The 24,678-nt window shown below is 41.7% G+C and overlaps 1 protein-coding gene across 5 annotated transcripts in view; it reads right to left on the bottom strand.

The window, feature by feature from the left end:
• Window positions 1-24,678, bottom strand: part of CDCA7L (cell division cycle associated 7 like) — a 221,348-nt gene that overhangs the window by 34,803 nt on the left and 161,867 nt on the right. For 2 of the 5 annotated variants that reach the window (XM_082472711.1, XM_082472713.1), the window contains exon 1: window positions 15,365-15,911. The exons of 1 other annotated variant lie outside the window; for it this stretch is intronic. In XM_082472711.1, coding sequence (XP_082328837.1) covers window positions 15,365-15,910 — 546 coding nt within the window. In that variant the 5' untranslated portion in view covers window position 15,911. Of the gene's footprint in view, window positions 1-15,364; window positions 15,934-24,678 lie in introns of those variants that run through there. 2 more of the 5 variants (XM_082472714.1, XM_082472712.1) reach the window with 2 other exon arrangements.

The following is a 24,678-nucleotide window of genomic DNA, read 5'->3' as shown; positions in this document are numbered from 1 at the left end:
AACACCACGTGGCTCCTGGCTTTGTGTCACAGTGAATGTACACACTCCCTAAGAGTGTATCCTTTCTCAGCCCCTAATTACAGCCAGGGGAGAGGATCCACTTGCTACGATAAAGGTCATGAGGACAACTAGATGCTCTTTTCAGTGAGTTTTTGAAGCTGTCCGTGTGGGAAAAGAGAACGAAGTGTTCTTTTGTTTTTGTGGGTTTTTTTTTAAGTCAGGTAAGGAAAGCCTTCTGTACGAGGCCATGTGCATGCGTGAGAAAGGCTGGATGAGACCCCACTGGCTTCAACTATTTTAATTTAAAAAATTCCCCTAATAAAAAATGCCGGGGACCAATTGTGAGAAAAAAAAAAACAGAGAATTAAGAATAAATTTAGCAGCACAGTATTGGCACAAAAACAGAAATATGGATCAGTGGAACAGACAGCCCAGAAATAAACCCACACATCTATGGTCAATTAATCTTCAACAAAGGAGGCAAGAACATACAATGGAGAAAAGACAGTCTCTTTAGCAACTGGTGTTGGGAAAGCTGGACAGCTACATGTAAATCAATGAAGTTAAAACACACCAACACACCATACACAAAAATAAACTCAAAATGGCTTAAAGACTTAAATATAAAACATGACACCATAAAACTCCTAGAATAGAAAACAGGCAAAACATTCTCTGCAAATCGTAGCAATGTTTTCTTAAGTCAGTCCCATAAAGTTATAGAAATAGAAGCAAAAATAAACAAATGGGGAGAGCTGAGGAGGAGTCTTCAAGATGGCAGAGGAGTACGATGTGGACATCACCTTACTCCCCACAAATACGTCAGAAATACATCTACGTGTGGAACACCTCCTACAGAACACCTACTGAACGCTGGCAGAAGACCTCAGACCTCCCAAAAGGCAAGAAACTCCCCACGTACCTGGGTAGGGCAAAAGAAAAAAGAAAAAAACAGACAAAAGAATAGGGAAGGGATCTGCACCTCTGGGAGGGAGCTTTAAAGGAGGAAAAGTTTCCACACACTAGGAAACCCCTTCACTGGTGGAGACGGGGAATGGCAGGGAGAAGCTTTGGAGCCACAGAAGAGAGCACAGCAACAGGGGTGCAGAGGGCAAAGCAGAGAGAGTCCCGCACAGAGGATCAGTGCTGACCAGAACTCACCAGCCCGAGGCTTGTCTGCTCACCCGCTGGGACGGGCAGGGGGCTGGGAGCTGAGGCTTGGGCTTCGGAGGTCGGATCCCAGGGAGAGGACTGGGGTTGGCTGCACGAACACAGCCTGAAGAGAACTAGTGTGCCACAGCTAGCCAGAAAGGAGTCCAGGAAAACGTATGGAACTGCCTAAGAGGCAAGAGACCATTGTTTCAGGGTGTGCAAGGAGAGGGGATTCAGAGCACCGCCTAAACGAGCTCCAGAGACGGGCGCGAGCCATGGCTATCAGCGCGGACCCCAGAGACGGGCATGAGACACTAAGGCTGCAGCTGCAACCACCAAGAAGTCTGTGTGCAAGCACAGGTCACTATCCACACCTCCCCTCCTGGGAGCCTGTGCAGCCCGCCACTGCCAGGATCCCGTAATCCAGGGACAACTTCCCCGGAAGAACACACCGCATGCCTCAGGCTGGTGCAACGTCACGCCAGCCTCTGCCGCCACAGGCTTGCCCCGCATTCCATACCCCTCCCTCCCCCCGGCCTGAGTGAGCCAGAGCCCCCGAATCAGCTGCTCCTTTAACCCTGTCCTGTCTGGGCGGGAACAGACGCCCTCAGGCGACCTACATGTAGAGGCGGGGCCAAATCCAAAGGTGAACCCCAGGAGCTGTGCAAACAAAGAAGAGAAAGGGAAATCTCTCCCAGCAGCCTCAGGAGCAGCGGATTAAATCTCCACAATCAACTGGATGTACCCTGCATATGTGGAATACCTGAATAGACAATGAACCATCCCAAATTGAGGAGGTGGACTTTGGGAGAAACTGTAGACTTTAGGTTTGCTTTCTGCATCTAGTTTGCTTCTGGTTTTATGTTTACCTTAGTTTAGTATTTAGAGCTTATTACCATTGGTAGATTTGTTTATTGACTTGGTTGCTCTCTTCCTTTTTTTTTTAATACACATATATATATATATTTTCTTTTTCTCTTTTTGTGAGTGTGTATGTATATGTTTCTTTGTGTGATTTTGTCTGTATAGCTTTGCTTTTAATATCTGTCCTAGGATTCTATCTGTCCTTTTTTTTTAGTATAGTTTTTAGCACTTGTTATCAATTGGTGGATTTGTTTTTAGGTTTGGCTGCTCTCTTCTTTCTTTCTTTTTCTTTTTTTTTTATTACTTTTTTTACGTTTTTATTTTTAATAATACTTTTAAAAAAATTTTATTTTGATAACTTGTTTATTTTATTTATCTTTTCTCCCTTTTCTTCTGAGCCGTGTAGCTGACAGGGTCTTGGTGCTCCGGCCAGATGTCAGGCCTCAGCCTGAGGTGGGAGAGCTGAGTTCAGGACACTGGTCCACCAGAGACCTCCCGGCTCCACGTAATATCAAATGGCAAAAGCTCTCCCAGAGATCTCCATCTCAATGCTAAGACCCAGCCCCACTCAACAACCAGCAAGCTACAGTGCTGGACACCCTATGCCAAACAAATAGCAAGACAGGAACACAACCCCACCCATTAGCAGAGAGACTGCCTAAAATCATAATAAGGTCACAGACACCCCAAAACACACCACCGGATGTGATCCTGCCCACCAGAAAGACAAGATCCAGCCTCATCCACCAGAACACAGGCATCAGTCCCCTCCACCAGGAAGCCTACACAACCCACTGAACCAACCTTAGCCACTGGGGGCAGACACCAAAAACAACGGGAACTACGAACCTGCAGCCTGCGAAAAGGAGACCCTAAACACAGTAAGTTAAGCAAAATAAGAAGACAGAGAAACACACAGCAGATGAAGGAGCAAGGGAAAAACCCACCAGACCAAACAAATGTAGAGGAAATAGGCAGTCTACCTGAAAAAGAATTCAGAGTAATGATAGTAAAGATGATCCAAAATCTTGGAAATAGAATGGAGAAAATACAAGAAACTTTTAACAAGGCCCTAGGAGAACTAAAGAGCAAACACAAACAATGATGAACAACAAAATAAATGAAACGAAAGTTTCTCTAGAAGGGATCAATAGCAGAATAACTGAGGAAGAAGAACGTATAGGTGACCTGAAAGATAAAATAGTTGAAATAACTACCACAAAGCAGAATAAAGAAAAAACAATGAAAAGAATTGAGTACAGTCTCAGAGACCTCTGGGACAACATTAAACACACCAACATTCGAATTATAGGAGGTCCCAGAAGAAGAAGAGAAAAAGAAAGGGACTGAGAAAATATTAGAAGAGATTATAGTTGAAATTTCCCTAATATGGGAAAGGAAATAATCAAGTCCAGAAAGCGCAGAGAGTCCCATACAGGATAAATCCAAAGAGAAACATGCCAAGACACATATTAATCAAACTATCAAAAATTAAATACAAAGAAAAAATATTAAAAGCAGCAAGGAAAAAGCAGAAATTAACATAGAAGGGAATCCCCATAAGGTTAACAGCTGATCTTTCAGCAGAAACTCTGCAAGCCAGAAGGGAGTGGCAGGACATATTTAAAGTGATGAAAGGGAAAAACCTACAACCAAGATTACTCTACCCAGCAAGGACCTCAGTCAGATTCGACAGAGAAATTAAAACCTTTACAGACAAGCAAAAGCTAAGAGAATTCAGCACCACCAAACCAGCTTTACAACAAATGCTAAAGGAACTTCTCTAGACAGGAAACACAAGAGAAGGAAAAGACCTACAATAACAAACACAAAACAATTAAGAAAATGGTAAGAGGAACATACATATCAATAACTACCTTAAATGTAAATGGATTAAATGTTCCAACCAAACAACATAGATGGGCTGAATGGATACAACAAGACCCGTATATATGCTGTCTACAAGACACCCACTTCAGACGCAGGGACACACACAGACTGAAAGTGAGGGGATGGAAAAAGATATTCCATGCAAATGGAAATCAAAAGAAAGCTGGAGTAGCAATACTCATATCAGACAAAATAGACTTTAAAATAAACACTATTACAAGAGACAAAGAAGGACACTATATAATGATCAAGAGATCAATCCAAAAAGAAGATATAACAATTGTAAATATTTATGCACCCCAACATAGGAGCACCTCAATACATAAGGCGAATGCTAACAGACATAAAAGGGGAAATAGACAGTAACACAATACTAGTAGGGGACTTTAACACCCCACTTACACCAATGAACAGATCATCCAAAATGAAAATAAATAAGGAAACACAAGCTTAAATGATCCATTAAACAAGATGGACTGAATTGATACTTACAGGACATTCCATCCAAAAACAACAGAATACACTTTCTTCTCAAGTGTTCATGGAACATTCTCCAGGATAGATCATATCTTGGGTCACAAATCAAGTCTTGGTAAATTTACAAAAACTGAAATCATATCAAGTATCTTTTCGACCACAACGCTATGAGACTAGATACAAATTACAGGCAAAAAATCTGTAAAAAATACAAACACATAGAGGCTAAACAATACGCTACTAAATAACCAAGAAATCACTGAAGAAATCAAAGAGGAAATCAAAAAATGCCTAGAACCAAATGACAATGAAAACACGATGACCCAAAACCTATGGGATGCAGCAAAAGCAGTTCTAAGAGGGAACTTTATAGCAATACAATCCTACCTCAAGAAACAAGAAACATCTCAAATAAACAACCTAACCTTACACTTACAGCAATCACAGAAAGAAGAACAAAAAAACCCCAAAGTTATCAGAAGGAAAGAAATCATAAAATCAGATCAGAAATAAATGAAAAAGAAATTAAGGAAACAATGGGAAAGATGAATAAAACTAAAAGCTGGTTTGAGAAGATAAACAAAATTGATAAACCATTAGCCAGACTCATCAAGAAAAAAAGGGAGAAGACTCAAATCAATAGTATTAGAAATGAAAAAGAAGTAACAATTGACACTGCAGAAATACAAAGGATCATGAGAGATTACTACAAGCAACTCTATGCCAATAAAATGGACAACCTGGAAGAAATGGATTCTTATAAAAGCACAACCTTCCAAGACTGAAGTAGGAAGAAATAGAAAATATGAACAGACCAATCACAAGCACTGAAATTGAGACTGTGATTAAAAATCTTCCAACAAACATAAGCCCAGGACCAGATGGCTTCACAGGCGAAGTCTACCAAACATTTAGAGAAGAGCTAACACCTATCCTTCTCAAACTCTTCCAAAATATTGCAGAGGAAAGAACACTCCCAAACTCATTCTATGAGGCCACCATCACCCTGATACCACAACCAGACAACGAGGTCACAAAAAAAGAAAACTACAGGCCAATAACAGAGATGAACATAGATGCAAAAATCCTCAACAAAATACTAGCAAACAGAATCCAGCAGCACATTTAAAGGATCATACACCATGATCAACAGGGGTTTATCCCAGGAATGCAAGGAATCTTCAATATAGGCAAATCAATCAATATGATAAACCATATTAACAAACTGAAAGAGAAAAACCAGATGATGATCTCAATAGATGCAGAAAAAGCTTTCAATAAAATTCAACACCCATTTATGATAAAAACGCTCCAGAAAGTAGGCATAGAGGGAACTTACCTCAACATAATAAAGGTCGTATATGACAAACCCACAGCCAACATCGTTCTCAATGGTGAAAAACTGAAACCATTTCCACTAAGATCAGGAACAAGACAAGGTTGCCCACTCTCACCACTATTATTCAACACTGTTTTGGAAGTTTTAGACACAGCGATAAGAGAGGAAGAAGAAATAAAAGGAATCCAAATCTGAAAAGAAGTAGTAAAACTGTCACTGTTTGCAGATGACATGATACTATACATAGAGAATCCTAAAGATGCTACCAGAAAACTACTGGAGCTAATCAATGATTTTGGTAAAGTAGCAGAATACAAAATTAATGCACAGAAATCTCTTGCATTCCTATACACTAATGATGAAAAATCTGAAAAAGAAATTAAGGAAACACTTCCATTTACCACTGCAACAAGAAGAATAAAATACCTAGGAATAAACCTACCTAAGGAGGCAAAAGACCTGTATGCAGAAAACCATAAAACACTGATGAAAGAAATTAAAGATGATACAAACAGATGGAAAGATATACCCTGTTCTTTGATTAAAAGAGTCAACATTGTGAAAATGACTATACTACAGAAAGCTATCTACAGATTCAATGCAATCCCTATCAAACTACCAATGGCATTTTTCACAGAACTAGAACAAAAAGTTTCACAATTTGTATGGAAACACAAAAAACCTCGAATAGCCAAAACAATCTTGAGAAAGAAAAACAGAGCCGGAGAAATCAGGCTCCCTGACTTTAGACTATACTACAACGCTACAGTAATCAAGATAGTATGGTGCTGGCACAGAAACAGAAATATAGATCAGTGGAACAGGATAGAAAGCCCAGAGATAAACCCACGCTCATATGGTCACCTTATCTTTGATAAAGGAGGCAAGAATATACAATGGAGAAAAGACAGCCTCTTCAATAAGTGGTGCTGGGAAAACTGGACAGCTACATGTAAAAGCATGAAATTAGAACAGTCCCTAACACCATACACAAAAATAAATTCAAAATGGATTAAAGACCTGCATGTAAGGTCAGACACTATAAAACTCTTAGAGGAAAACATAGGCAGAACACTCCATGACATAAATCACAGCAAGATCCTTTTAGACCCACCTCCTAGAGAAATGGAAATAATAAAAACAAACAAATGGGACCTAATGAAACTTAAAAGCTTTTGCACAGCAAAGGAAACCATAAACAAGACGAAAAGACAACCCTCAGAATGGGAGAAGACATTTGCAAACAAAGGATTAATCTCCAAAATTTACAAGCAGCTCGTACAGCTCAATATGAAAAAAAAAAAAACCCAATCCAAAAATGGGCAGAAGACCTCAATAGACATTTCTCCAAAGAAGATATACAGATTGCCAACAAACAGATGAAAGGATGCTCAACATCATTTATCATTAGAGAAATGCAAATCAAAACTACAATGAGGTATCACCTCACACTGGTCAGAATGGCCATCATCAAAAAATCTACAAACAATAAATGCTGGAGAGGGTGTGGAAAAAAGGGAACCCTCTTGCACTGCTGGTGGGAATGTAAACTGGTACAGCCACTATGGAGAACAGTATGGAGGTTCCTTAAAAAACTAAAAATAGAACTACCATACGACTCAGCAATCCCACTACTGGGCATATACCCTGAGAAAGCCATAATTCAAAAAGAGACATGTACCACAATGTTCATTACAGCTCTATTTACAAAAGCCAGGACATGGAAGCAACCTAAGTGTCCACTGACAGATGACTGGATAAAGAAGATGTGGCACATATATACAATGGACTATTACTCAGCCATAAAAAGAAACGAAACTGAGTTATTTGTAGTGAGGTGGATGGACCTAGAGTCTGTCACACAGAGTGAAGTAAGTCAGAAAGAGAAAAACAAATACCGTATGTTAACACATATATATGGAATCTTAAAAAAAAAAGAAAAGTGGTTCTGAAGAAACTAGGGGCAGGACAGGAATAAAGATGCAGATGTAGAGAATGGACTTGAGGACACAGGGAGGGGGAAGGGTAAGCTAGTACAAAGTGAGAGAGTGGCATTGACATATATATACACTACCAAATGTAAAACAGATAGCTAGCAGGAAGCAGCTGCATAGCACAGGGAGATCAGCTCGGCGCTCTGTGACCACCTAGAGGGGTGGGATAGGGAGGGTGGGAGGGAGATGCAAGAGGGAGGAGATATGGGGATATATGTATATGTACAGCTGATTCACTATGTTATAAAGCAGAAATTAACACAGCATTGTAAAGAATTATACTCCAATAAAGACATTTTAAAAAAATAATTAATTAATTAAACAAATGGGACCTAAATAATCTAATGAGCTTTTGCACAGCAAAAGAAACCATGAAGAAAACGATAAGACAGCCTACACAATGGGAGAAAATATTTGCAAATGATGTGACCAACAAGGGTCTAACTTTCAAAATATACTAACAGATCATATAGCTCAATATCAAAAAAACAAACAACCCAACCAAAAAAAGGGCAGAAGACCTAAATAGACATTTCACCAAACAAAACATGCAGATGGCCAACAGGCACATGAAAACATGCTCAACATCGGTAACTATTAGAGAAATGCAAATCAAAACTACAGTGAGGTTATCACCTCAGACTGGTCAGAATGGCCATCTTTAAAAAGTCTGCAAATAACAAATGCTGGAGAGGGTGTGGAGAAAAGGGAACACTCCTACACTGTTGGTAGGCACGAATGTAAACTGGTGCAGCCACGATGGAGAACAGTATGGAAGTTCCTCAGAAAACTAAGAATAGAATTACCATATGATCCAGCAATCCCACTCCTGGGCATACATCTGGACAAAACTATAATTCAAAAAGATACATGCATCCCTATGTTCATAGTAGCACTATTCACAATAAGCAAAACATAGAAACAACCTAAACGTCCATCAACAGATGAACAGATAAAGTATGGTACATATATACAATGGAATATTATTCAGCCATAAAAAAGAATGAAATAATACTATTTGCAGCAACATGGATGGACCTAGAGATTATCATACTAAGTGAAGTAAGTTAGAAAAACACAAATACCATGATATCATTTTTACGTGGAATTTAAAATATGACATAAACTTATTTACAAAACAGAAACAGACTCACAGACATAGAAAACAAACTTATGGTTACCAAAGGGGAAAGGGGGTGGTGTGGGAAGGATAATAATTAAGAGTTTGGGATTTGCAAATATTATATGAAAATATATATAATAAAATGTGTATAAAACAGATAAACAACAAGGTCCTACTGTTCATCACAGGGAACTATATTCAATATCCTATAATAAACCGTAATGGAAAAGGATATGAAAAAGAATATATATATGTATAACTGAATCACTTTTGCTGTACATCAGAAACTAACACAACACTGTAAAACAACTATACTTCAATAAAAAACCAAAACTAAAAAAAAGATGATAGTTGAATGTACTTTTATTGTTCTTAACTTTCCATTTTAAACCAATGCTAACGGAGAACAAAATAAAGGGCACTAGCCATTTTGCATTAAAAAATATTCTTAGGGAATTCGGTATCAGTGAGAGCTTCCCCCCACCCCCCGTCTTAAACACCCTCAGAGTCACAGAGCTTTAAGTGAAAAGACAGTGTGGGGTGGGGGACGGGGCAAGGAGATATCTTTCCTCTTTCAGTGTTTATTAAAGGTTTGATTGCTAAATTCTATACTTGGCAGTTCCATTCCTTACGCTGGGGAGCTCAGTGACAGCCCGAGGGCTCTCAGAACCACAGGTGGGACAGGGGAGGGGAACTTTTTTCCCACAAGAATAGTTTAAAATAGCATTTTTGTATTAAAACAAATAAAGATGTATCACGGAATAGGCATGACTTTTAAAGACAAAACTGGAGATTAAGGAGAAAATCTCCTGCACAGGCAAGGTGGGACTGCACACCTCCAGGCCTCTGGAACAGGTACGAACTGGCCTCCACCATTAGTTAGTCCAAGAGAAAACTGCCAGAAGCCCTGCACCATCTTGTCATAACTCATGCCTGCACTCACTATACACTGACAACCCTAAACCATCTTTCTTAAAAAATTCAACAAACATTGAACAGCTATGATATGCCAGGCCCTTCACACACAGGGATAATTATCACTGTGGCCTGCCACGTGATTTGGGGTGATCAACCATGACCCGGGGGTAAATCCTGGGCCCTCCTAACAGAGGAGGAGTTCTACCAGCAGGCAGCTGAGGGAGGGCCAGGGCTTGTGCTAAAAGACTCAAAGGCCAGAGCTCACTCACAAATGCAAGGCACTCACCAGGTCCATGGGATCCTCCAGTAGTAGAGCTTAAATATGGGGGGCTGCCCACACAGCAGTGTTGCTGCTATGGAGGGTTTGGGGGAACGGGAGAGGGGGTTTGTGGGGAGGGATCCCTGGACCACGTCCAGCCCTGAGGAAACGGGTTCAACTGGTAGGACACAAGACACCTGGGAAGGTGTCACCACACACCTGGTAGCCTGGACTGCCCAGAAGCACAGTCCTCAGGACTCGTACTTCCTACTTTGGTATTCGATATGCTACTTTGTTAACGTTTTAAGTGCAACATGCAACCAGAAAATGCCTAGATCTTAAGTGCAGAGCTTGGTGAAGTTTTATAAACTGCACCTACCCATTATAACCAGCACCCACATCAAGAAATTCAGTTTCATTTTTTTTAGCTCTCAGTAACCACTTTATAATGAGTGAACCTACTGTCTGACCTTTGGACATCCGAACTTCAGTGAACACACATTTTCGGGAATGCCATCTAGAAGATGATTTATAGTTAAAATAAGCAAGACCAAAGAAAGCTTAACTTAGAGGCTCTAAGTTCAGGACGAAAACAGTCATTATTTCAGGTCAGTTATCATGAGCCCTGATTCTAACCTGGGCAAAAAGTGCCTTCTCTCAGCTCATACAGAAAAACAAATGGGGAAATGCCTTAGAAAAAAAATACGTGAGAGGTTCCCATCTACTGAAAATCACGCACATTCTACCAGATAGTAAGTACATTGACAGGTAAACAGCAATTAAAAACAGAGTTGACTTCAACACAGGGCATACGGTATGTACCACCCCAAGACATTCATTGCAAAGTTTCTTAAATTTATTTGTTAATAATTTAAAACTTTTCAACATAAAATACACACCTGAATGAAACATCACACAGTCATTGAAAATGAAAACCATAAAGACCTCCAAGCCACTCAGAAAAATAGTACTGACAGTGCTAAAGAAAGCAGAATTCAAACAGCAATCATACTATAAAAGTTAAGCAAAAATGGTGACTTGGACACAGGCAAACACTGAATGGAAAATGTCTAGAAAATGATGCCCAGGGAGTAGAGAGGTAGAGCAATAGTTCAATTTTTGTTTCCTTTTCGGCTTCTATGAACAGCGTATTACTGGCACAATACAAAATTCATCTAAAAGTCATTCCTATGTAAAAACTTTGTGGATCTTATTCATATCCCCAACCTGACTTTTACAGACAGCATCCAAGGAATCCTACTCAAAGCATAACTTGTCCAGTTCCTTAAAAAGAACCAGAACAGCTGCTGTTAATGCCCCAGCCCTTCTCTTTAAAGGGAGGGGCAAAGGTATCATAAGAAAACCCCAAAGCGCTGACATCCCCTTCTATTTAAATAGTACGTTAAACTTGGTGTGTCCTTGCTTATCTCAATGGCATCGTAAGTTGAGGAAGGATTTCTAGCCTCGTAACATTTCAGCGAAAGTTGTGTGACCTGACAAGACCTGGTGATTCTAGCAGCAAGAGTCAAGCCCCGGCTCTGGAGACAGAATTCTGGCTCAGCTCCTTCCTTGCCAGGCTGCCCTGAGCAAATCACTCTATTAGGCTTATCTTTAAAATGTAGACAATACAACCTACTTCAGAGAACTACAGTGAGGCTTAAATCTGTTAATGGTAAGTACCTAGCACAGCATGACTTTTAAAAGGAAATGATCGTTTCCCTTCCTTGGAGGATGCGGGGCAAGTTGGGGGGTTGGGAAAGGATGACTCTTAGGGTCTTCTCCCATCCCCGAAACCCAAGGCCACCTAGGTCCCTACAGCTCAGAGCAGGAGCCAGCTGAGCTCTGGCAAAGGCAGAAGAGGCAAGGAGTTCCAGGGTGACCTTTGATGGCTGGGGGGGGGGAGGGGGGGCTAGGGAACGAACAGTGTTTTCTGTCTTTGTTTCTTCCACCATTAACTGACATAATATCTAGCACACAGTAGGTGCTAAAAGAACATCTGACAAATGGACTAACCCAGTCAGGAGGCCTTCTGGCATAAGCTGATGATCATGAAGAAAAACAGGCAGGAAGCCATCAACTACTTGAACTAAAATTCTGGCCCCTTTCACTGCGAGACTCCACAACCTATTTTTGCACTATACACAGGGTGCTGGCATTTACCACTATGGAAGAAAACTATCCTGCATGTTAACTTCAGCGATATGCCTACTGTGCCTCTGAATGGTCCTGTTTAAAAACATCCACAAACCACTGCTTTTCAAAAGGAAAAGGAAATGGTCCCCAAAATATTTTATCTCGATCCCTCCCCATGTAGCCTGCATCAATTCCATTTTGATGCATAAAGCTATGTCCTTTACAAAACAAAACTGTATCTTGGAGGTAAAAAGTCTAAACTATAGCTCGAAGAGAGTAATAGAGAACTCTCAAGGGCGATGTAAAACTAGGACGCCTAGACTACTCTATTCGAATGGCTTTATTGAACTTTTTTGTTAACTTACTGTACCTGTTCCTAAACTGTTTTAAGTCGCATAAGTATCTTACGGTTTTCTGTCCTGTGTACCTGACCAGATCGGAACTGCTGTGCTATCTGAGGTTTCTCCTGATCACTGAGAATTCAGCTCTTTTATGGATGGGAGGTCAGCAGTACATCAAAACGACGAATGTGCTGGCCTTCTACGAAGTCACAAACGACCCCCCTCTGTGACCAGTTTCTGGGGCTCTGGGCACACATTTTAAGCCACAGGATCAGATGGGTACACATTGTGGCTGTGAGGTCACTATCAGAAAAATGCCTTTTCTCCTCCAAACAGCATGTGCCATGCATATTCATGAGAACTTTTAGCATCGTTTCCTTCTCTAAGGGTCCAACCTGCACCCTAGCAGTAGAAGACAGTAAAAGGACCACACTGACATTCAGGACCTCCCCAGCCTCTCTGCTAGGAAGCTGAGGCAGTCCCATCCGCCAGCTCCTGCAAGCTTCACTGCTGAGCGCTCTCAGTAAGGGACCATCCCCTCGTCTTTACTGGCCATTATTCCTATCATTCAATACAAAAGCACAAAGACACAGTGGTCAGCCCAACAAGGACTACAGCCCAGGGGAGGTGTGATCACTGTCAGAGGACATCAAATCCGACACACTGTTGAGGAGGCTGCAGAAAAGCAGAGGCTAGAAAGGAGTTCAGAGTTTAAACGAATTTCTTGTTTCCTCCCCGCCTAGTTCCCTTTACTCATAACATCGGGCCTAAGCTGCTTTACTGAAGCCCCTTCCAGCTCTATACCTTACAAGGGATGGAAATTATATCTGCTGTAGGCGTTAGATTAAAACCCACTGCACACTGGGCTGAGCCTTCCTTCAGTGTGCACTCATGCCACTTCAGGCCGTTCATCACACTGCTTTATGTGTAAGGCTGAGGTACAGAGAAGAACCACACGAACTTATCATCCTGCTGGGCCTGATGTGTTCATTAAGTGCTCTTATTCGCAGTCACCTGCCCACCCCATAGAACCACTCTCCACCCATTTAAATTAAAGAGGCTATAATACACCCACACTTAAATTATGATGAACAGGAACATTTCCACTGGAAAAATCCTCACACATCTTAATTCGCCCTGTCAATTAGGAGGTCTTTTGACAAGGGCGGGGGGGGGGGGGGGGGGGGGGGGAACCTGATCATCTTACAAAAGTAATTTGCCCTAATGGGTGCATAATGGGTCAGATATAATTTGTGGCTTACCGGCCACATGGTAAATAGTTTACTTAACACTTTAGAGCTACCAAAAGTTAGCCTCATTATTTGACAGTAAAATGTTCACCTCCAACTACACATTCTGGGACATTTTAAATTTCTTAAGCAGGAACTGTGTATATAAGTAGTGGATGATGCAGCACCACCAGAAGAACAGGTTTCAGAAATGATACATCATCAAGATACATTTTCTGATGAAATTCACAAGCTCCTTCCAGAAGGGTTTAAATCCTGGAGAAACCCAAACCTCCTAAAAGCCTAGGATACTAATTATATGGTAAAGGTCAGTGGCAAAAACAAAAACAATAACTAAGGCTGTCCCATCCCTTCTTGAGTTAGTTTTCCTTGCTTTTAATATCTCACTTCACTGGAGAAATTTAAAAAATACTCTTTCTCTTAAACATCCACAATAGAGTTTTCTCAAGTGTCCACTTTCAGGAAGCCTTTCAGAAATCACCAAATGGCCAAAGCGACTATTAGTGGCTTGGTCTTTAATCTGCCGCCAGACCCAGGCAGGTGACAGCGTCACGGGCTCAGGTACCACCGGCCACCCCGGCAGCTGGGCCCCGGTCGCTTCGCGTCTCCCAAATCCTGCGGATGCCCAGCACCCAGGTGGAGAAAGGAGGTAAACACCAGCCAAAGGTAAGGTGGAAGTAGTGAGTCAGAGGCGCTCACAAAAGCAAGAAAAAACCCAACCCTCATACAAAGCATCTCTCGGGCTCCTACAAGCTGCTTCCTTTCTAAAAGGTTTATTTTTAGTTCGTTTGAAAAAGTTTTTATTGCTTACCTCTGAATAAATTATGTATATTCATTACTAGAAAGTAGAGAAAAGCGCTTTTAAAAAGTAAAAAAGAAAACTGAAGCTAAGTCCACATCCCACCACCCACTGTAATATTTGGGAGCTTGTTAATGAGATTTTTAAGACCTAGTTAAAACCATAATGGGTACCTGCGGTGGTGCTGTATACACGGTTTGGGAGCTTGGGGCTTTTTGTTTTTTAACCTGGTCTAATGACGCTGCCAGTTCCCCCAAACGGTTACAAGTTCCTTAAAAACATTTCCAAAAGTTCTAGAACAAATACAAAAGCAACTATTTTTAAACTCCATTATCCAAGTTGAATTGGCCCGATTCTCGACTACGTTTTTTTAGAAAATCACACTTAAACTTATCTCCCTGCCAATGCCGGAAAAAGTGGGGGACGCGCACCGAAAAAGCTTCCCCCTCCCCCAGTCCCACGAGCACCGCAAACGTAGTCGCTGCGCCGCTGCGGCCTCCCCGCCTGCACTGCCCTGGAGTTCATCCGCTCCCGGGTCTCGCGGCCGCAGCGACCCAGCGGGCTACCCCGATGCCCCACCCGGGCCAGCGGCGAGCGCCCGCGTGCGGCGGCACCCAGCCTCTCCGCTCCAGGTGGCACAACCGTAAACACCGCACACACCTGCGGAGCGTACCCGCTCCGGCGTCGGCGGGACTGGGCGCGCCCGATCCACAACGCGGCAGCCGAGGGCCACGTTTCCAGCCCAAGGCGGGGCGCAGGGCCAAGCGCAAAGGGAAGGCAGGCCGAGGGTGCGTCCGGGGCTGCGGCGGGCGGCCAGATCCTCACCTGCGAGCCAGTCGCCAACTCCATTCTTCCCCGCTGGGCTCCGGCCTCCTCCCAGCACGCGGCCACGGGAGCCTGGCTCGCCACGGGCCCGGCGCACGGAGGTCGCCCGCGGCCTCGCAGCGCGCTCGCTCCGCCCGGAGCTCCGGCGGGCCGGGGGAGGGGCGCACTCGGCGCCCGGGACAGGGGGAGCGCCCCGCGCCGCCCAGTCGGCGCCGCGGCGCCAGCCCTCGAGGCTCCTCTTACAGGACCCAAACTTCGCGACAGGTGAACTTCGCTTTGCAGGCGGCGCAAGAGGGGCTGCAGCTGGGAGCCGCCCGAGGTGGCTGCCAATCTGGGGGCGCCGGGCTCCCCCCTACAGTGGAGGGAGGGAGTGGAGCCGTCCGGCCCGGTTTCGCGCGGGAGAAACGAGAGGGGGCAGTCCCGGCGCAGCCTCCCGCTGGCACGCCCGGCTGCGGCGCCCGCCGAATCTTTGCAGGGTTTGTTCCAGGTAGTACCCTGGAGCGCAGAGCCTCTGCGGCAATCGGTGTCTCTGATCCGGGAAAGCATTTTAGGGCTGCCTCAAAACTTGTTTTGTAGTTGTAAAGGGGCGGGGTTCTGACGCCTCTCAAAACATTCGCTTCGGGGTTCGCTTTGCAAAACTGGCAATCAAGGCCCCCGGGGGTCGGGAACTGCAAACCTCCCTGGAACTTTAAACGGTCTGTTCTATACATTGTACACGTAGGCCTTCCAGCCTCACTAGACAGAGAGTTTTAGAGGTCAGGAACGCTGATAAACAAATATTGGCTGAACACCTACTACTGTGTGTCCGGCGCTGTGTACACAAGCTTGAACAAAAAACAGGCCCCTGCTCTGTTGGAGCTTACAGTCTGGGAACCAGCCACCGACATAATATAAATGTAGTAATGACGTAAATAAGTGTAATAATAATATAATTAATTAATTTGATTAATTAACAATGAATTCAAATAATACCTTTAGTTAATGGTGATAATTTCAGTAATAGCATGCAAATAAATGTAAATTTGAAGTTACAATAGATGGCAGGAGAGAAAAGGAAAGTGGTACTACCAGGTCAGGGAAGACTTCTTAGAGTTTTCAGGTATGAAGAGTGAAAAATTAAGTGGATGGAAGTTTTGGAATGCTTGAAATAAGTACTGGGGAGGGTGGTAGATAAATTGTCTTGAAATTGTAACAGGTTTGCTATAAAACTTCTCTCAATAGTTGGTTCTACAGATATTTCGTATTAATACTATATTTTTTGACCCTCCTACACTGTTGGTGGGAATGTAAATTGGTGCAGCCACTACAGAGAACAGTATGACGGTTCCTTTAAAAACTAAAAATAGGGTCACCATATGTGTCAGCAATCCCACTCCTGGGCATATATCTGGAAAAAACTATAATTCAAAAAATACATGCACCCCATGTTCACAGCAGCACTATTCACAATAGCCAAGACATGGAAACAACCCCAGTGCCCATCAACAAACGACTGGCTTAAGAAGATGTGGTGTATATACACACAGTGGAATATTAGCCACAAAAAGCAAAGAAATTTTGCCATTTGCTGCAATATGGATGAACCTAGAGAATATCAAACCAAGAGAAGTCAGACAGAGAAAGACAAATACCGTATGATATCATTTATATGTGGAATCTAAAAAAAAATGATACAAATGAACTTATTTACAGAACAGAAATAGACTCACAGACATAGAAAACAAACTTACGGTTACCAAAGGGGAAGGGGGGGGATAAATTAGGAGTTTGGGATTAGCAGATACACACTACTATATGTAAAATAGATAACCAACAAGGACCTACTGTAGAGCACAGGGAAACTATATTCAATATCTTGTAATAACCTATCATGGAAAAGAATCTGAAAAAGAAAAGATAGATATATAGATAGATATGGATATAGATACAAACTGAATCACTGTGCCGTACATCTGAAACTAACACATTGTCAATCAACTATACTTCAATTTAAAAAAAGAAAAAAATACTACATTTTTTGAAAAACAAGACACAGCTTTCCAGACTGTAGAATTCCCAAAGTTGTTATAGATTTATCCTTTTTTTACTTGGAACAATCAAGTATTTATATGTTAGTGCCAAGACTGAATCACATTTGTGGTACCAGAACATCCATGGATGTGAGGCAGTTATGGGTTTGTTGATTCTGTTAAGCTTCCAGGTGACTGCAATGAGCAGGTATATTGGAGAACCATTGCTCTAGTCTAGCTTGGTTGTTTGCAAAGTGGGGTTTTAAGACCAACAACATCAGCATCACCTGAACTCTGGCAAAGGAATCCAGTTTCAGGGGCCTCATCCCAGACCTACCAAATTGGAAACTCTGCGGGTGGCGCCCAGCAATCTGACTTCTGATCATCACCCAGGTAATTCTGATCCTTGCTTAAAGAACCACCGTGGTTGTAATCCAAGGTCAACTGCTCACCAGCTGGGTGACCTTGGGACTAATCATCGAGCTTCCTTTTTCTCCTCTGTAAAATGGGGATACTGCATATCTGCCCAATCCATGCAAGAGTATTCCTACAAAGATGAACACATGTAGTACCAGACATGATTGTATTTTGAAAAGGCTAGAGTGGTGGACAGTTGTGAGTTGTATCAGTAGTGATAATCCTTCCATTTACTGAACACTGACCATGTTCCAGGAACTGCTTATGCTTTATTTCACTCATTCATTGCCACAAGCATGTGATGTACATAATCCTATCCTCATTTTTCAGAGGAGGAAACTGAGGCTTTGAGGGCTTAAAAAACTTGCTCATGGTGACCTAGCAGAGCCAAGCTAGAACCCAGATGAGTCTTACTGATAAGCTCTACTCTCCCCTTTTTGCCTCTATTAGGGTAGCTTGGTGTATGGGGGAGGGGGAGTGATGGTAATGGAAGAAATTCAAACCTTAAGAAAATGGGAACCAGGGTCCTTATGTACTATCATCCCAACCTACTTATTTACTGTGCCTAGGATTCTGGTTTCTTCTCCCCATTTGTTTCTGAAAGTAATTATTTTAACATGTAGACGCCACTTATAGCAAGTGTCGACGAAAATGATCAATGAACAATCAATAGTAAGAATAGAAAAGAATTTTATCTGAGCCAAACTTGAGGACTATAGCCCAGAAGCCCGCTTCCCAGATTACTCTGAGAAATTGCTCCAGAGAAGCAGGGTTTTTCAGCACAGTTTTATATCTTGTCAGAACAAAGAACATTAAACAAGTCAGGGATACATTTCTTCAAGTTTCCAAAAAAAAAAAAAAAAAAACAAAAAACCAGACCAGCACATACAGTATGGCCTTGGCACCTGGGAAGGGAGTCTTATCATTAAAGGAGAACCAGCATTGGCATTCCAGGAAGAAGGGCATTTAATCTTTATTTTTAACATGGATATTCTTTACTTCTGGTCAAGGCGCCCTTTTCTTTAATAATTAAAGCAGAGTTACAATGTATGTTTGATAGGCCACAAACAGGCTACTGTAGTTAGCATAAAATTCAAGTTAATGCATCTATAAGCCGGAATGACTTCCCCATACCTCAATAGGTGAACATTTCTTTCATCTCAAGTATTTCTGCACTCTTTTCAAGAGTCTTCCCCTTACCCCACCACAGACACCTTGTCTCTCTTTTCCAGAATCTACATATGATCAGGACGTTAATGTGGCTAAATTGTCCCAAATGGTTGTTCTCGGCTGATTATCTGATCGCCATGTCTTTCACAGCTTTCGGCACTGACCTACTTATCATGTCTCGATTCTTTTACAACTTTTGAGTCCAAATGAGCTCCTGACATTGCTAACTGGAGCCCAGCACCAGGAAATTTCTGACAGCATAAAATTCACGGTCTAATCTTAAGACTAAGTAATGACAGCAATAACCATAAATTCCCGGTTGGGCTCAGAAAACAGAGTACAACAGGACTTGAGCTTTTCCGACAGTTACTTCCAAAGCAAATCATATCTATCTATGAAATACGGTTAAGAGGCCGTCTACTGTGAAAGCGTGTTAAGTATGGCTTGTTACAGAATGTCATTCTGCAAGCACAGCCTTGCCACACTCCTGTTATAAACAGGAGGAGGTGGACTGTTTCAGACTCCGAGTAAAGAAGCTGGAATGTTATATTTTGAGGGGTTTTTTTGTTTGTTTTTTAAGAAAAGCAACAGACCAGCTCCCTTGTCTCTTTCCTACAATTGTTCCCACACCATCTTTCCTCTCCACTTTCTTCCTAAACACTCCAAACTGTCAAGCATTTTATCTACCAGAGCTTGCAGTTCTCCACGGCACTCAGGAAAGGCTGACAGGATTTCTTATGTAAAGAGACATCATTTTTGCGATTCCTTAGGAAAGCTGGGAGATGTGATGGTCACAATCTATTATACTTAACATGCTTCCCCCATGGTAGGAAGAAAAGCAAAACAATCAAACAAAAACCAAGACAACAATAATAATAACCTATGGAGTTCTACTTTTTCAGAAATAGCTCATGTTGTATAGACTATTAGTGCCTGGAATGTACTCATAGTCTAAAAACCATGTTCAGAAAAAAGGTAAAACAGTGTCTACATTACAGCCAAAAAGGGAATTCAGCCACAAGGTTGAAACTGAAGGAAAAGGCAATGCAAGCAAACCATTTACTTGGCATCATAAATTCATCTTTTGCTTTCTACTGCACTCCCGTTTAAAAAAAAAAAAAAGAAAGGCAAACTAAACCATCAAAATACATTAGTCAAAAGTCACAGGCTGAAATCAGCAGTTTCTGAAGTTGTTAACTTCTGGGTAAAACTGTAAGTGCTTGAAAGTGTTTAAGTGTCTTTAATCCTCATGAGATTCTTTAAACTGAAACCCTAGAACTGAGCCAAAGCATTCGTGCTAACAGCTCCTGCTCCGGCATCTTGATCACAAGCCTCCCTCCCACAGCCGTTGTGCAGCCTTGTTCTTCCATGTTTCAGCTGGCGCTTGGCCGTCACTGGAGATCTCTAACAGCCCCTCCCCACTTACAGCTTCAAATATACAGCAATATTATGTGGCCCTGCAGCAAATATCCCATCTCTGAGTAGATTTTGCTTCTTTTGTCCTCTCTGGGGGCAGACAGAAATAGGGTTGAAATACACCTCTCAAAGTGTCATTTTTAGTTGAAATGCGTGCTGAGATCATTGTTGATTCACATTGATGGGGTCCAGAACAGGCCATCCCAAATATGCCACTTTGGCATATTGATTATTTTGAATTAAAGTTACTTGAGAAAGAGCCAGTCCAAGAAGAACGTGCTGACCCTCCTTTGTTCCCCTGAGAGCAGGAAACAAAACTCCCGTGGAAGGAATCCTCCCTACTCAGAGGATGCAGGACATCCTTCCACCCAGAGGAAGCTGTAAAAACAAACTTTGTTACTTCTTCATTCATTTGTTACTGTAAGCCCAAATCCTTTTGTTTTGTCAAATTTTCACACACAATGGATTCTTCCTCGAAAAAGGTTTATAAACAGCCTGGTTCGGTCACTTCTGAGGTGCCATACCGATGGGACCTATGTGCATAAAAAATTAAATTTGGGTTTTTTTTGTCCTGTTAATCTGTCTTGTGTCAATTTAATTATTAGACCAGCCAAAAGAACCAAGAGGAATAGAAGGGAAATTTTCCCCTCCCCTACAAAATGCAGTTGTAAGAAATAATTCAGAGAGAGTCTGTGTACCTTTTGCCCGGTTTCCCTCAATAGTAACATTTCAGTACACTACAGTACCCCGTCCCATCCAGGATACTGGCATCGATTCAGTTCACCAATGCAATTTGGATTTCCCCAGCTTGACTTGCGTGTGTGTGTGTGAGTGTGTGTGTGTGTGTGTGTGTGTGTTTAGACCTACCGTATACAGTTTTATCACATGGGTAGATCTGTGCATGCACCACCACAGTCAAGATGCTGAACACTTCCAACATCACAAGGATCCCTCCTGTGGCCCTTTTATAACCACACCCCCCTCACTCCCACCTATACACCCCCTATATCCCCACTGCCTTAACCCCGGTAACCACTAATCTGTTCTCCATTTCTAAAATTTTATAACTTCAAGAATGTTACATAACCTTTTGGAGAACAGTATGTCAGGTTTTGCAATTGGCCTTTTAAACTCAGCATAATTCTCTGGGGATTCATCCAAGTAGTTTATCAGTCTGTTCCTTTTTATTGCTGAGTAGTAAAGCAGTCCATGGTATGTTTGTACCACAGGTTTTAACCACTCACCTGTGGAAGGACATCTGGGCTGATTCTAGTTTGGAGATATTACAGATAAGGCTGCTATGAACATTTGTATAAATGTAGTTTTCATTTCTCTGGAATAATGCCCAAGAGTACACTTGCTGGGTCTTGTGGTAGTTACAACTTTAGTTTCATATGAAACTGACAGACTTTTGCAGACCAGCTGTAGCATTTCACATTCCTGCCAGCAATGTGTGAATGATCCAGTCTCTTCTCCAGGATCCAATATCCTGTTCCAAATGCATCTTCTCCTGCATTTGGTGTTGTCGATATTTTTTATTTTAACCATTCTGAGAGGTGTTTAGTGATGTCTCAGTGTGGTTTTAATTTGCATTTCCCTGATGGCTAATGATATTGAACATGTTTTTATGTGCTTATTTGTCATCTTTATATCCTCTTTGATAAAATGTCTGCTCATGTCTTTTGCCCATTTTCTAATTGGATTGTTTTTTTTTACTGTTGAGTTGTGAGATTCATTTTATGTTCTAGATACTCATCTTTTGTCAGATACATGGTTTGCAAATATTTTCTGCCAGTCTTTAGTTTGTCTTTTCATCCTCTTCACACGTGATCTCACAGAGCAAAATTTTTTAGTTTTGATGAGATTTATCACTTTTTTCCCTAAAACATTCATAGTTCTACATTTTACATTTAAGTCTGTGATCCATTTTGCATTCATTTTTTGTATAAGGTGTGGGATTTAGGTCAAGGTTCATTTTATCCTCCTATACGCAATAGCTTAAGCACCATTTGATGAAAAGGATATCCCTCTTCCACTGAATAGCTTTTGCATATTTGTCAAAAGTCATTTGAGCATGTGTGTGGGGGTCTATTTCTGGTTCTTTATTCTGTTCCATTGATATCTCTTTGCAAATATCACAACATAAACTGGAGCCGTATACTAAAGGCCTTAGCATCAGATAGAGTGATTCCTCCCATTTATCTTTTAAAAAATTTTTATTGGAGTATAGTTGCTTTACAATATTGTGTTAGTTTATACTGTACAGCAAAGTGAACCAGCTATACATATACGTGTATCCCCTCTTTTTTGGATTTCCTTCTCATTTAAGTCACCACAGAGCATTAAGTAGAGTTCCCTGTGCTATACAGTAGGTTCTCATTAGTTAAGTATTTTATACATAGTATCGATAGTGTATATATGTCAATCCCAATCTCCCATTTATCTTTGTCAAGACTGTTTTAACTATTCTAGGGTCTGTGCCTTTTCATATAAGTTTTAAAATAAGCTTACCCATATCTACATAAAATCTTGCTGGAATTTTGATAGGAAATGCATTAAGCCTATAGATTCCTTGGGGGAGAGTTGTTATTGTAACCAGGCAGGCTGGCTTAAGAATTAATGACTAGGAAATGTGAAGATTTAGAAATAAAGAATAGCTGCTGGGCAGGGCAAATGGCAACAATTTAGACTATAAACCAGCCACACAGCAGAGTCACCAAACTCCCAGTTCCCTGAAAGCTATCGATAAAGGCCTGACACACATTCCTAAGTTGTTTTTACAGGAAGCAGAGCCCACCAGATGAAAACTGCTGACCACAAGCACAGAGACCCCAGAGCAGTTGAAACCAGAAGACTGGTGATGCTCAAAACTTCACCTCGATGCCAACAACCTGAGGATTCTGCACGAGCTGATCATGTACCCTGCAGCTCCCTCCCTCACAAAGCCTTTAAAACCTCTGTCTCCAATCAGCAACTTGGAGATGGTCTTAGGACATTTGTCCACCATCTTCCCAGGTTGCCGGTCTCCTGAATAAAGCAACTTTTCCTTTTCCACCAACACTTGTCCCTCTAGTATTGGCCTTTTGAGCAGCGAGCAGCCAAACCTGGGTTGGGTACTGGCCTGGTCCAGTTACTATATCTTTATTATGTTGATTCTTCCAATCCATAATCAAGTTATATCTCTCCATTTATTTGCCTTTTTTGATTTCTTCCATCAGCATTTTGTAATTTTCAGCATATAGATCCTGTACATGTTTTTAAGTATAGACCTAAGTATTCATTTTCTTTGAAGCAATTGTAAATAGTATTTATAAGTGGTTTTTAATTTCAGCTTCCATATGTCCCCTGCTACTAATAGAAATGCAATTGATTTTTGTATGTTGCTCTTTCATTTCTGTTGTTTAAACTACCTAGTCTATTTTGCTACTACCTATTTTGCTATGTCAACCTGGATTTTGCTGTCTAACATTGGATATGTGCCAGAGAAACTCTGGGGGGATAAGGCTTCTACTACACATGGCCAGCCCACACTACCATGAAAAATCATTGGTGTTGCATCTTGTTCTAAGGACCAAAGGAAAAAATCAAAGGAAGTGATTCACTTTTTTTTTTTTTTTATGCTCAAGATCTTACCATCAGCAGCCAGAGAGATTGCCAGGATTTCCACAACATTCCACGACAAGAAAGGGAGACACTCTACCTTCGTTAGGGAATGCCTCCCAATAAGGAGGTAGCATGAAGCCCAGAAGGAAAGAGGTCCACCTAGACCATCAAGCCCAGAGATACCTAGAGTAGTAGTTCTCCTGTTAGAGTGCCTAAGAACCACCCAAGGTGCTTGTTCAAAATGCAGACATCGGCCCTACCCGTTAACATTTGGATTCTGTAGGTCTGGTGTTAGGGTGACCAACCATCCCAATTTGCTCAGGACTGTCCTGGTTTTAACATTAAAAACATGCTATTTGGGACACCTCTCAGTTTTGGGTCTCCCTACCTGTTGTGTAGTCCAGGAATTTGCACATTTAACAAGTATGCTAGTAGATTTGGTGCAAATAATTTTCAGACTATACTTTGAGAAACACTGACCTAGAGAGTAGATGTTGACTTATAATTTTTACCAGGTGGAAGGAGAAGATGTCATTAAAGTGCACCTATGGCCATAAAAAAGATTGAAATAATACCATCTGCAGCAACATGGATGGACCTAGAGATTATCATACTAAGTGAAGTAAGCCAGACAGAGAAAGACAAATATCATATGATATCGCTTATATGTGGAATCTAAAAAATGATACAAAAGAACTT

This window comes from Balaenoptera physalus (genome assembly GCF_965194825.1).
Source record: "Balaenoptera physalus genome assembly, chromosome: 8".
NCBI classification, from domain to species: Eukaryota; Metazoa; Chordata; class Mammalia; order Artiodactyla; family Balaenopteridae; genus Balaenoptera; species Balaenoptera physalus.
The sequence above is the reverse complement of the archived record's forward strand: the minus strand, read 5'-3'. Positions and strand labels throughout refer to the sequence as shown.